Source organism: Carassius gibelio, chromosome A23, assembly GCF_023724105.1.
Source record: "Carassius gibelio isolate Cgi1373 ecotype wild population from Czech Republic chromosome A23, carGib1.2-hapl.c, whole genome shotgun sequence".
Lineage (NCBI taxonomy): Eukaryota > Metazoa > Chordata > Actinopteri > Cypriniformes > Cyprinidae > Carassius > Carassius gibelio.
In genome coordinates this window covers 15,355,680-15,369,241 of record NC_068393.1, presented here as the reverse complement: position 1 = coordinate 15,369,241, position 13,562 = coordinate 15,355,680, and the positions used below count along the sequence as shown (strand labels likewise).

The window sequence follows — 13,562 nt, the reverse complement described above, 5'->3', positions numbered from 1 at the left end:
ATCTAGCTTTCTACAACAGGAAGAACAAAGAAAGAGTGATTCTTTAGAGGGGAAAGCTGAACAATACCACAGCTTCCCGTCCATACCACAAGCAAGGCTATTGTTCCCTGCACTGCTTACAGGAGCCTCATAACCTCACTGCATTAGTTACTGGAGGAACATGGGATGTTACTCTGGGCGATTGTTGGGAGGGGTATTTGTAGAGATCAGCACACGACGAAGAGATGTTAAAGTAGGATTATAGGAGAGAAGATAGGAATTAGTCACCCTATGTGATTGGTTCTCAGCGATATCTCCAGCTCTCGCAGGACTTTGGTGGATTCCTGAACCCTCCTGCGGAATTTCTGCACACACAGACAAACGGATGATTATCGGCACGTTTGGAGAAATACCCACATTTCAATAAACACTAACTTGTGCTGCATAAAACAACATTTCTGGATAAACTTTTGGTGCACAAAAGAGGTCAACACTAATGACCTAAACAGGAATATTTATATTTTTGCATATACAATGCCATTCAAAAGTTTGTGGTTTAAATGCATACTTGCTGAATAAAAATGTAATTTTACTGACTGCAAATATATTTTTAAAAAAAAATTCTCAGTGGTATGATTATAGTGCTACTCTGGGATTTTTGTACAAAAGTATAAGGATACATACATATAACACAATTTGTAATTAAACAAGCTATTTTTTTGGTGAAGTTGATACAATTTTTGGTGATTTCTAATAATACAACCCCTTTATCAACTGTAAGTCACATTCACATGCAACCAGGTGAGAAACAGACATTGGTTATGCATCTGGTGAATGATGCTGACCTTGCGTGTGACTTTTGGGTCTAAATATCCACGTAGTTTCTGGATGTATGTATGTGGAGGATTCTTCACTTGGAAACGCTCCTGACACAGAGAAGAGGGGGAGACAGTTATACACAGGCAAAATCATCAAACATCTCCAACAAAAGATCAATGCTCTGTTTTAACTAACACATACACATATTCTGAATCATTTTATGTTGTTTTGTTTAAAAAAAAATATTAAGTCTTAAAACAATTTTTAGCTGTAACTCCATTTTTCAGTAGCACAAATTTGTCAAAATGCATAACTAGTCATTTATAAATAGTTTTATGAAATGCCCAGAATGTAGCACAAAGTCATCATTTACTGCACTGATGCATTTTTTAAGCAAGTGTTTTTAATAAGACATGCCAGTTTTTTTTTTTAAAGCGACAGCTCCTTTAAAAACTGAAATTCTGTCATCATTTACTCACCCTCATATTATTCCTAATCTATATGAAAGTATGAACTCAGGAGAAGAAATTCTGAAGACTGGATAGGCCGATATTTTCATTGCAATGAAAGTGAATGGTTACTGAGGATAAAATAACTATAAAATTATCATAAAAATGGTCTAAACAACTACTGCTTCAGACCCCATTCATTCTACAACTACATGGAACTACATTCTACACAGCTACATGGAAAGGAACGACAGGTACAATCCTCAATTTTGTGTTCCACAAAAGATTATGGGTTTAGAACAACATGAGGGTGACCAAACAATGACTATAAGTCACACTTTTTTTTCATAATTTGGGTGGTCCTGCGACTTATAGTCAGGTGCGACTTATTTATAAAAATTAATTTGACATGAACCAAGAGAAATGAACTAAGAGAAAACATTACCGTCTACAGTCACTAGAGGGCGCTCTATGTTGCTCATTGAACAGAGTCTATCACTGAAAACATAAAGGGCCCTCTCGTGGCTGTAAACGGTAATGTTTTCTCTTGGTTCTTGGGTCTAAATAAATGTGACTTATAGTCCAGTGCGAATTATATATGTTTTTTTCCTCATCATGACGTATTTTTGGACTGGTGCGACTTATACTCAGGTGCGACGTATAGTCCGAAAAATACGGTCAATAAAATTGGGGTGAAATGCTGGTATGATCCTGTGTCTGGGCCTTTTCTTTTGTGTGCTAAATCATTCAAATCTGATCAAACTGTGTGTAACTGGCAAGCTAAAACTTTCTCTTAACTTGTTAATAATAACTGTAAAAATATATCATTTTTTAAATGTCATGTCAATAACCCCATTCGTGAAGGCGTGTTCTTCTGGACTGCCCTACAGAGGCAAGGGTGTGATTTCACAGTGGGAGATTGTGGAGGCTGTACCTGGTCACAGATGAGGTCCCACTTCTTCTCATTATCGTACTGCCGGAGGAGACGTGCTTTATCTGGAGGCAGGTTCATAGAGTTCTGAAAAACAAGAGAGCGCTTTCGCATCAGAACACACAGGATGCATGTATCCATGGTAACATCTCTGTACTCATTTTCTTTGGGTCACAGCGGTTTCTTGTCTGACATGAGAAACCCTGCAGCCTGTGACCTCACGTCCTGTGTTGACTTCTCATATCCTGTTTGAAATCATATTTCTCTTCAGACACCACGAAAATCTTTTTACTAAAGTCTCCATTCCAAACTATATTTTTACAATTTCTGAAGGAAGCTGCTTTTGCAAAACTCACTGCCACAATTGTGGGTGATTGCCAGAGTGTTGCTATGTGGCTGCTAATGTATTCTGAGTGGTTTGCAATGTGTATATGTTTACTTGAGTGTTGCTAAAAAACAAACTGCATTAGCTGAAGTATGACTTCAGTGCCAAAGTTTACAGAAATTCACAATTATGTAATTCGGACACTTCCACATAAGCCGCATGAACATGAGCATAATTTACAGCAGAGCAACAGCTCAAAGCAAGTTAGTTGCAAGTCAGCATGTTCATATAACAGCTTCCATAAGTAATAATGCTCTTGATTAAATGGCACAGACATCTAAATGCAACTCTGTCAGGAACCTAGAAACTTTTGAGTTTTCAACGTTTCTGGAAAAAGTGTTTTATGCTCACAGAAGCAAGATTTATTTGACAAAAAATACACTAAATACAGTAAAATGTGAAATACAATTACAATTTCAAATATTTTTGTTATAACTAAATATATGTGTGTGTGTGTGTGTGTGTGTGTGTGTGTGTGTGTGTGTGTGTGTGTGTGTGTGTGTGTGTGTGTGTGTGTGATTTATTCCTGTGATAGCAAAGCAATATTTTCATGAGCCATTACTCCAATCTTCAGTGTCACATGATCAGCTGTACTGCTTAATATCTTTGTGTTCTTTAATGAATAGAAAGCTATATATATATATATAATATATATATATATATATATATATATATATATATATATATATATATATATATATTATAACATTATATTAAAAAAATCTTACTGACTCCAAACTTTTAAATTGAAGTGTAAATGTGAGATATATATTGTCATGATTCCCGTATCAACTGGTGTGATGATAATAATAATGCTATTGTTAAAATGATAAATAAACCATTGTTCGTTCTGCCACTTCTTATAATAGACAGGGCACTGAACTGTAACAAGACTACTCTGTGATATCAGGTCACGTTTGCACTACAAACAGATCAGTGTGTGGATTGTCTTCTAAATGTCTTAAATAGTGGAACACACACTGAGCCAGGCGTGGGGTGTGAGGTGACAACTGTCTTCCACAACACTGCATCTCCCTTTATTAACCTGAGACTCTGTGCTCTGATTTCAGATAGTGATCAGCAGATCACCACAGCATGTCACAGACCTCTCAGTGGGTTTTCCTTTGAAGATGGAAGAGACCCATATCAGCCCGAGCATCACTTATGTCATTGCACTCTGTGAAAAAAGTGATTCATCCACCCCAAAAGCAACAGCTTCACATTATACTGCCAAGGCAACATAACATCTCAGTGAAATGACATGACCATGACATTATAAACGAAACCAGTGGTATTAACTCCATGATTTGTGGAAAGTGAATATTGTATGTGCTGAAAGACTGCGTTTCAATTTATTTCCACTGTAAAGTGATTAAGCCTTTCCACAAGCCCAAATGAATCATATTCAGTGAGATGTCTGGGAAAGGCTGGTGAATGCAGTATGTATCATAGCAGTTTTTTATTCAGTGAAAGATTCATCAGATTAATTAAACTGATAACCTGTGTGCTTTATAAAAAGAATCAGGTCATAAGTGAATTCTGTTTTCTAAACTTTAAATCAACTGAACCAATTCCTTTGCAAAACAATTCTGCTTCAAAACACTTAAAAGTCCAGATGGCAAGGACACCTACTGTTTAAAGCTGCGTAAAAGCAATGAGAGAATACTGAAATGTGTAAAATTACATGTTCTACAAAACAATTCGATGCATTTTCATTAAATTGTAATTTAAGCATAAATTGTTTTTCATACTTTCATGAAAATGACATGGCAAAACATACTTTGCTTAAATCATGTGTCTTGCATACTCCAAACATAGATTTGACACAAGATTTTGAAGTTCCAGGAAGCATTGTTTTAAAAGTACCCATCAATAGTAAGTATTTTTTTTAATCTCATAGACGGAAGTCTAAACCGAATTAAAGTTTAGAATAGAATTTAGAATAATAAAAGTCCACAGCTGTCCATTTCTGATGGAGCTTTAGATTTACAGAGGTAAAAGAGGTAAATAAAGAGGTATAGTAAAGTTTGAAGTTCATAAATCCGGTGTGTGTTTCTCAGACAGTCTGTCTTTCAGCATTTAATTCAACAGCAGACAGACTGTCTGAGAAACACACACCGGATTTATGAACTCCAAACTTTACTATACTGACCATGTAGTAAATTTGTTTTGTTTGAAACCACATTCAGCTGGAAGACATCCCAATTATGATGACTAAGGGCTGCAATGTCTGAAAAGTTAACAACTTTTAAGCAGAAATGACAGAGGCCCTAGAGAATGTTATTTGGCTCCGCCTGTGAAGATCTCAAACATTGACCATTTCCTCCTACGATTCCCCTTCCAATGCCCCCCTCTCCCCCCGCGCCCCAAATTGTGACCGACATTGTGCATTCCAGATGTCCACAGTTTCAGAAGGAATGTGCCCCGTTTATAACAGTAATTAATTTGGCTGTAAATTATCCTACTTTATCTTTTCTATCACCCGATTTTCTCTCCATTCCCTACTCTTCAACTCAGGATATAGATTTTGGGTTGATCAACAGTTGAGATTCTCTCTCTTTCTCTCTCTATACTCTAATCTACAACTCAAATGTCAAGGATGGAGTGGGTTCCTCCTACACTAGTTAGCATGCAGCATTTAAGAAATCATGTAAACGGAAAGCTCTTTGTGATGAGTTCACTGCTTCCGAACATTTCACACAACAAACCTCATCGATTGTTTTTGAGGAAGAAAGGAGCGTAATGTCTACAAAATACCATCATCATCTATGCTGTGTCAATATGAAAGCATCCAGTCTCTGAGCAAATATCAGCTATATTGCATTTTTATGTCAACGGCAAAAGAGCGTGTAGATCAAATCTGAAAGAAATATAATAATAGATTTTCTTCTGAGAAACATGTAAATTAAAGAAGACATGTAAGCAAAGTCTTATATTTGCCAATGCACCAATGTCTAAAATTAATGTTATATTTTAGTATGAATCAAAACATTTCTTATCAATTTTCAACGACATGCACTACGCTATTCACATTAATTTCAGAGCTCTATTTTACCATATGTCAACGATTACCTAATTTGTTTACTTTTATTTTTCATGAGCAATTTCAGGGAAAAACATCTGACACAAAGTTGATATTTAAAGAGCTCTGGTCTCCTAATCTATGGAAGAGCAACCTGTGAGCAATGCAACAGCCTTCTGGGAAGCTTCAAATTGGGAATCAGAGGTTAGATCTGGCCATATGTCTGCAGCCAGGACTGCCTAGTGACCATTTGTTGGTCTGATATATAATTAGGGCACTTAGAGCACAGTGAGGTTCCAGTCCTCCATGCACATGATGATCCAGGATTTGGAGCCACATCACCGATAACAGCGGCTGCAAAGAACCCAGATGAGGCTTTATCTGATCTACAGTAGCTCTCTGAGATTTAGGCTTCTCTGTTTTCTGTTTCAGAAATGAGAGTCCTTGAAAATACGTTTAAGATTCACTTTTCTGTTTCAACTGTGCAGTATTTACCCTAGGGTTTTTTCTTAGGGCCCAAGAGCTTCCTGCACAGATATTATTAGCTAAACTTCTGGAGTAACACCACCACTATCAAATGAAACTTGAGTACAAAGAGTACCAAAAAAAAAAAAAACGGTTAGAGCACAAACCCATCTTTGAATCAATGCTGGATCCGCTAATGCTAAAGCTCACTGAAGTAAGATCAAAGAAAACACTAGGAAGATTTTTTAAATTTATGAAGAAAAACTAGCCTGTCCACTCCAGGTCACACAAAAAACAGCAGTCTGAAATAACAAAAAACTGAATGCACTCCTAACCACTGAGATGGCACACTGTCCAAAGGGATCAAAGCACTTTGTCTATTCCTGGAAAGGTAGAACGTCTCATTTTGGCATAAAAATTCCCACACATTCAGTATGAAATGTCTGCAAACATTGTACAATATAAAAGGTGGTCATGTCCAAAAATATGAATGCAAAACAACAAAAACAAAACAAAATGAAGCAAAATACCTTCCTGGCTACTCTGCTATAGCAAAAGGTTTAGCTGACTGCTGATTCCTAATTTAATTTAGCAAATCTCATTAGACCTTTCCAGTCTTGTTTTACTGGCATAATGACTTTAAAAAGAGGCCCACATCTTACATCTGAGACGAAAATACCTTCATTTTTCAGTGTCTGAAAATGAAACATAAAATCAACTCCCTAAAGCTCTTTACTTCCAAAATAAGAGAGACGCTACCCACCACTGGGACAAAAAGAGCTTCTGTTTGATCCCAGTATAGTTTGTGAAAGGGTGACTGTGCAGACACAACAAAGAACCATTCCATTTTTCTGGCATGTTTAGCTGTTTGGCAAAGGATTACGTTGAACAATAGACTGTGGCTTTCAGTGACTACAACTACCCCAAAATGTTGTAACTGAGGAACACTTACAATTTTATACAAGAGTAAAAAATGACATAAGTGCAGTGTATTTTAGTTTCTGGGAACATGTATTTTTACATGAAAGACAAGTATGGAAAAACACAAAAAGACAAAATGAATTTTTGAAATGAAAGAGGAAGAGAAGTGTGGGAAAGGAAAGGCACATGACAAGATGAACCATGTGAATTACTGACAATGAAATTGGGGAAAGACTGTGCTACAAACTACAGGGGGTGCTGGGAAAATTACCTATAGAAATTGGGACGTCTGGCTGAAAAGGGAGTGGGGCAGGCAAAAGGGAATAGAAAGATGTGCCTTCAGAGAACAGTAGCTTGATCTGTTGTCGGGTATCAGACTACAGAGAATGAAGAGATGTGAAGAGCTGAAGAGACAGAGAAGAGAAGGGGAGAACAAACCTCAGCCAGACAGCCCCCCGCACGAAACATCACACATGATGGAGTGCACAGGTCAGACAGGAAGACAACATACAGTCAAAGAAAACGACCCCAATATGTGCTTTCTCGCGCAGAGAAGCGGTGTCCTGTTTATGACTTCTAACGCAGCCAGAAATACCAATATAGACTTTATAAAGTCAACATGAAACATCATTTGCACCATTTTTCTCTTCTGTAATATGATGGAAATGTGTAATTTTTCTGTGTGAAACAAGATTGAATGATTACTCATTTATTAATAGTCATAATGTATTATTATTATTATTATTAAATATAGTTTACAATTTTTAAATAAAATAATAAAAAAATATAACTATTACATTAATTATAACAATTTTGAATAATGTACTATATTCATTTATTTTTATTTAAATGCTTAATTGTATTATTTTATTGAACGTAAATCATTATTATTATTATAAATGATGCTATTATATAATAAATTATAATACAATACATTATATAAGTAGTAGTAGTAGTAGGAGTAGCCCTTTATTGTCACTAGTCACAAGTACCAGCAAAATTAGCCATCAACCTGTCCATTGATACATACATACAATATGACAAGGGGGTAGACAGGAAGACAGGGAACTGAGGAAGAAATACAGCATAACATGAGGAAAGTGAGGGAAAAAAAACAACAACACCCAGACTATGCTCCTATTGGGTGAGAACAGGAAAAATACCTCAGCAACAAAGCACATAATCTATACAAACACACGAGTTTGCAACTAGGGACGGAAATTGGGGGGTCGCGGTTAATCCAGCTCAGGCAAGCATACATATATTTACAACATCCAAGCAAAATATTTTTACAAAAGTTTATGAAGACAAACATAATTTTTCTTTATAATAGCATGCACTTATAAATCATTAACAACAAGACCAGGGACATGTATTAATAAAGAAAATAGGGTAAATTTCGATTTCATGTTGAAAGCAGCACAAAAACGCTCTTCTTCCCTATTCTGAAGTGGTCAAATATTGGTCTTCACCAGGGGAACAGCTATGGCATGTTTGAAAGAGGGCCACACACTTTTACAGCCTTATTTGGCTGGTTCTCTGTCCGCTCCGAGAGGGCAGTGGGAGTTCATGTGAGCCGAAATTCTTAGCTGCATTTATACACACAAACAATGCAAATATGTTTTTCGCCCATGTACAGCTCCAAGCGCCTGCTCCCATGCCTGAGACTAGACTCTGGGAGACATCCAACATAAACTCCTCCGAAAGCCCACTTAAATCTGCAAGCTTAATATAATTTAAACCATAAAGCCAATAAGAGTGATTTACAAACTGATCTAAACTGTTAAGTCAACAGGTAGAGTCTCCTCCCTGAATCCGTTTGATGAGTTTCAATGGCAGTCTACTGTAGTACAGGAAAAATGAAGGGGAAGTCTGGGATCTCATATCCTTTTAATGAATCTAGCATATGTCAGCAGAGCAGAGCGCCAGACACATACCGTCTCCCCATCTGACCGTCTCCCTCTTTCAGCTACTGAGCTCTTCCTAATCGGTCCCCAGGAGCCGAGCGTCAACGTAAGACCTGAGGAATGCACACGGACCCTGCCAGGTATAGTGGACTGTAAGTTTGAATGGGAAACAATAACTCTTGCTGTACGTCACTCTGGCCTGCTAAAGCTATTTTTCCTCTCATTCTTCCAAATATTTTGGCACTGAAAAGTGTGTCAGTATTAAAGTACAGTCAATATTAAAACAGTAAAACATTACCACTTTTCCAAAAAATGTTCCTTACTAAAAAAAAGCCCAGCTTCATTGCATTAAACGCAAGCAATCTGAATATTACTACATGAAGCCTGGTCGAGACAACAGAATACTTGTTTTCTCCCTTTTTGTGCTATATTAATGTGCAGCTTTAACTGATGCGCACAAAAACACACAGACAGAGTGAAAGATCTGTAAAGTTGTAAGGAACAAAGTGAACAATAAATAAATTATTCTCTCCCAAAAGAAAAAAAAAATCATCTCTGAACAGCCGAAACAAGTCGCCAGTAAGTCCCACTTCCCTGATGGCTACACATCACGGGTGACACATCTGCATAATGCCCGTCTATGTTCTACATTGGCCTGCCCTCAAACACTGTAGTTTGTTCCTGTGGTTAAACTCATATCGAGAAGACGCTGTGTCCAACGCTGTGAAAGTAGATTCATCTTATTTTCACTTCTGAAAGACGAGGCTGTAAAGAATCAGTGGTTAAAATTCACAGCAGTACAACCCCGATCATTTTCCTGACAATTGCTTCTTTAATCTCATGATTCATAATATGCTTGCTCATGAAAGATGGATCAGTACCTGGTTTATTTGGACCAGCTGGCTCCACTGAATCACAATCTATTTGTATTATAAACAATAGATGTTAATATTTTCTATCAAGCGCTGAAACTATGGAACTATGGCAATGGGCATATCATTTCCAAAACGTAGACCAACCACAACCACAACAGGCCGGGCCATCTGACCAATCAGAGCAGAGTACGCTAATGGGAAGGAGGGGTTTAGAGAGACTTAATCTTAGAACTGCTTCAAACGATTAACTGGGAAATGAGGTGATATTAAATGCATATTTTGAGAAAACTGAAGTGTTTTTTGATGTTGCAAAAATGTAAACGTATTGTAGGAGACTCCCAAAACAATATTAGGAATGTTAAAAATCACATAATAAGAGCATGCTAAGAAACAATCCTTAAATAATCCTATAACTTTATAACCTTCTATAATATTGAACAGGTCATTACAGAACCAAATTTATTATTTTTATTAAAATATATTCATTTTAAAATATAATTTAATAATATATGTTTATTATAATAATACATGGATTAATTTCTTTTTACATCTATATTTATGTCAAAGGACATACATGGACCACCTGCTTAAAAAACCCAGGCCCTATGACAAACCTGGAAGAATGACAGAATCTAACTGAAAGAATTACTATTACCAATGACATCACTATCACATGTAAATGTGAAATATTAGTATCATAGTATAGTTAATGGGTGAATTCCCGTGTTTAACAAAACCACATCAACTCAAACTCTTGAAGCTACTGTTCCTCTTATTCTTCGAACCAGTGTACAATACAAGAAAAAAGGGTTTCACGTGTCCAGGGGGATTTCCAACTTTAATTTATTTGTATTTTTTTAAGTAACAGTTTACTCTAACCAAAAGATTGCTGGTGGGAACGAAAGTTGAGATCTACAGGAGGTCAGGGCTTTTTTAAGGCTAGTCTTCTGCCAAAGAACAAGAAAAAATGGAGTGTGAGAAAATGTTGTCCTCCATTCATCGCGCTGACACCTAATCTCCCAAACCTTACCAGTAACCTGAACCAGGCAATCACAACAAAGCAAATCCACAAAACACAAACGTCTCATCCAGCACAACACAGAAAGAGACTGAGGTGGATGTACTAGTGACCTGCCCCCCATCCCCCACCAGATGTTTACATAAGAAACACAAACAATCCCCATTCCAAACCATCCAGGATTTAGGCTAAATATAATATGTAAAACATTTTTAATAAATTATATATAATAAACTATAATAAATAAATACATTTTAAATCAATGAAATATATCATTAATTTAAAATAAAATAAAAATAATAAGCTAATAATAATAATTTGAAAAATGTTTATATGAATACACGCATTAAAATAACAATAAATCATTATCATAATTTAAAAAAATAGCTACTTATAAAAAATGTTTTAAATAAAAATTATTATAATAAAAATTATAACTATTAATTATAATTACGTACATGAAAATGATGATATCTAATGACCATATAACCAAATTTCACTGCAGATTCTGTTTAAAAGGCCAAAGACATACGACTGTAATCAGAAGTGAAAAGAGAATGAACTTGCTCACTGAAAGTAAAACTAATAATTCAACTTCAGCTCTTCAGAAATTAGAACATTAAAAATGCTTTGCATATGAAACTTCCCACTCAAATTAACACAAAGGGTTAACTGGTAAACATGAACACTTTAAAGTCCTATAACATCATGCTGATGGGGCCATTAACACCTCAATGATCTACAGCTGTGGTGTGCCTCTGGCATAATAGTGCACTATGCTCTTCTCCACCAAGAGAATCCCTGGGGCTCTGAGCAGCTCAACATGATGTCCTCCACAAATCATTAACCTACACATTTCCTTTTAGAAAAGTTCAGAAGCTTACAAGGACAGCCTGACCATTCTTACATAAAACCACAAAAATGTTTTGGTTTAAGCATTCTGTGTGAAAGTGAGTTCTCGAACCTTAATTTAAGAAATACTGTATACAATACTTAGAATTGTTTGTTGTCAAAAGGTGTGATTTCAGGAACTACTGAAGATCATGATGAGGCTTCCAGATGTGAAGTTGCAGACTTCCTTTCTACGAAGCCCCGCACATGACATGCAAGGAAAAATAAATAAATCGTGTGCACAATTTACTACTTCGTTCCCTCGATGTACTAAAATGCGCAGGCGATTACTATTAAGTTCCCTTGATTTGCTAAATTTCTTCTTTCTTCTTTCAGACAAATCCAATTGAAGTTATATTAAAAAGTCCTCTCTCTTCCAAGCTTTATAACGGCAGTGACTGGGTGTTATTTTTCAATAGTCCAAAAGAAGTCCAATAAAGTGCATCCATCCTTTATAAAGGATGTGTCCCATATGGCTCTGGGGGGTGAATAAAGGCCTCCTGAAGCGAATCATTGCTTTTTTGTAAGAATATTATCCATATTTAAAACTTTATGAACAGTAATCTCTTAGTTTCCATTATCTAATGTACATGCATTCACAATAGAATGCCGCTCAGGTGGATGATTAGTGGAAGCTAGAGATTACTGGATATTTTTCTTACAAAAATGCATCGATTTGCTTCAGGAGGTCCTTATTAACCCCCCGAAGCCATGTGGGACACTTTTTAAGATGGATGGATGCACTTTATTGAACTATAAAGCTCGGAAGACCCAGGATTTTTTTTTTATATAACTCTGATTGTATTTGTCTTAATGAAGAAAGTGATACACCTAGGATGACTTTAGGGTGGGTAAACCATGGGGTAGTTTTAATTTTTGGGTGAACTATCCCTTTGAATGCTCTTAAATGGTGTCATGATCGAACACATCTCAGGTATTAAATATGAGCAGGATTAATTCTAACCATGAGAATCAGATCCAGAGTCAGAACTGAGCTTGTGTGGTGCTATAAATATAAACATTCTGCAAAAATAATTTATAGTGAATCAGAGGTTCTGGCTGACACTTAAATAGAGGATGTCCTGTTTGTGTCTTCAGTCGACCACACAGGAGATGGAAAGGAACAGGGTCATAATGGATATACAGAGAACAACAGGAATGGGAGCACAGGAGACAGCTTCATTTTGACATCCAAACATATACAACTGCACACACTCTTGAACACATATCAGGGCTGCACGGTTATAACGAAAATCACAATGTCAATTATTTCCTTGAAACTGTAAATGCGATTATTAATTACGATTATCACAATTTGTAATGAATGATGTTTGTACCATTGTTTGAAGCGATTTCCCGGCATATTTTTTTATGAAAATAAACAAGCTGAAAACACACACACACAAATCTAATTGCAGAACTTAGTTTCACCTATATGTGTCACATTATTTAACATGCAGCAGTAGGGGGTCTATCCAGGAAAATGCCATAGAGGTTCCAAATGTTGCCAGCATGGAATAGTGGAACTTGGTTTGAAGAATCCTGAAGAAAGTTAAACACAATGTCTAGCTAAGGAGGCCAGCAGGACCACCGCCTGTGTCATGATGGTGTGGTGAGTAAATCCACCCTGAGATAATAATAATGGTGAATTCTAGCACAGAGTCACCACCCACTCAGTCCTGCCAACCTTAAAATACATGGAACAACAGGAGTACACTTTTTCTGAACGTGAGCCTGAGAAAATGAGCAAAAAAAGAAGTTTGTGTGCAGAAGTGGCATTTCTCTGCAAGTAAGAACTGTTGCAGCAGTTCCTCAAGCTCTATAGTAAAAAAAATGTGCACAAAGGTTTTAGGGGGAGAGGCCCTCGCTCTAAAACAACACACACGCACAGAGCCTCCAT

The 13,562-nt window shown here is 36.5% G+C and overlaps 1 protein-coding gene across 4 annotated transcripts in view; it reads right to left on the bottom strand.

Moving 5' to 3' along the window:
* Positions 1 to 13,562, bottom strand: part of LOC127944218 (formin-like protein 3) — a 36,512-nt gene that overhangs the window by 16,830 nt on the left and 6,120 nt on the right. For all 4 annotated transcript variants that reach the window (XM_052540074.1, XM_052540073.1, XM_052540075.1 and 1 more), the window contains exons 2-4: positions 2,182 to 2,265; positions 825 to 905; positions 268 to 344 (exon numbers count right to left, since the gene is read on the bottom strand). In XM_052540074.1, the coding sequence (XP_052396034.1) occupies positions 268 to 344; positions 825 to 905; positions 2,182 to 2,265 (242 nt within the window). The remainder of the gene's footprint in view (positions 1 to 267; positions 345 to 824; positions 906 to 2,181; positions 2,266 to 13,562) is intronic.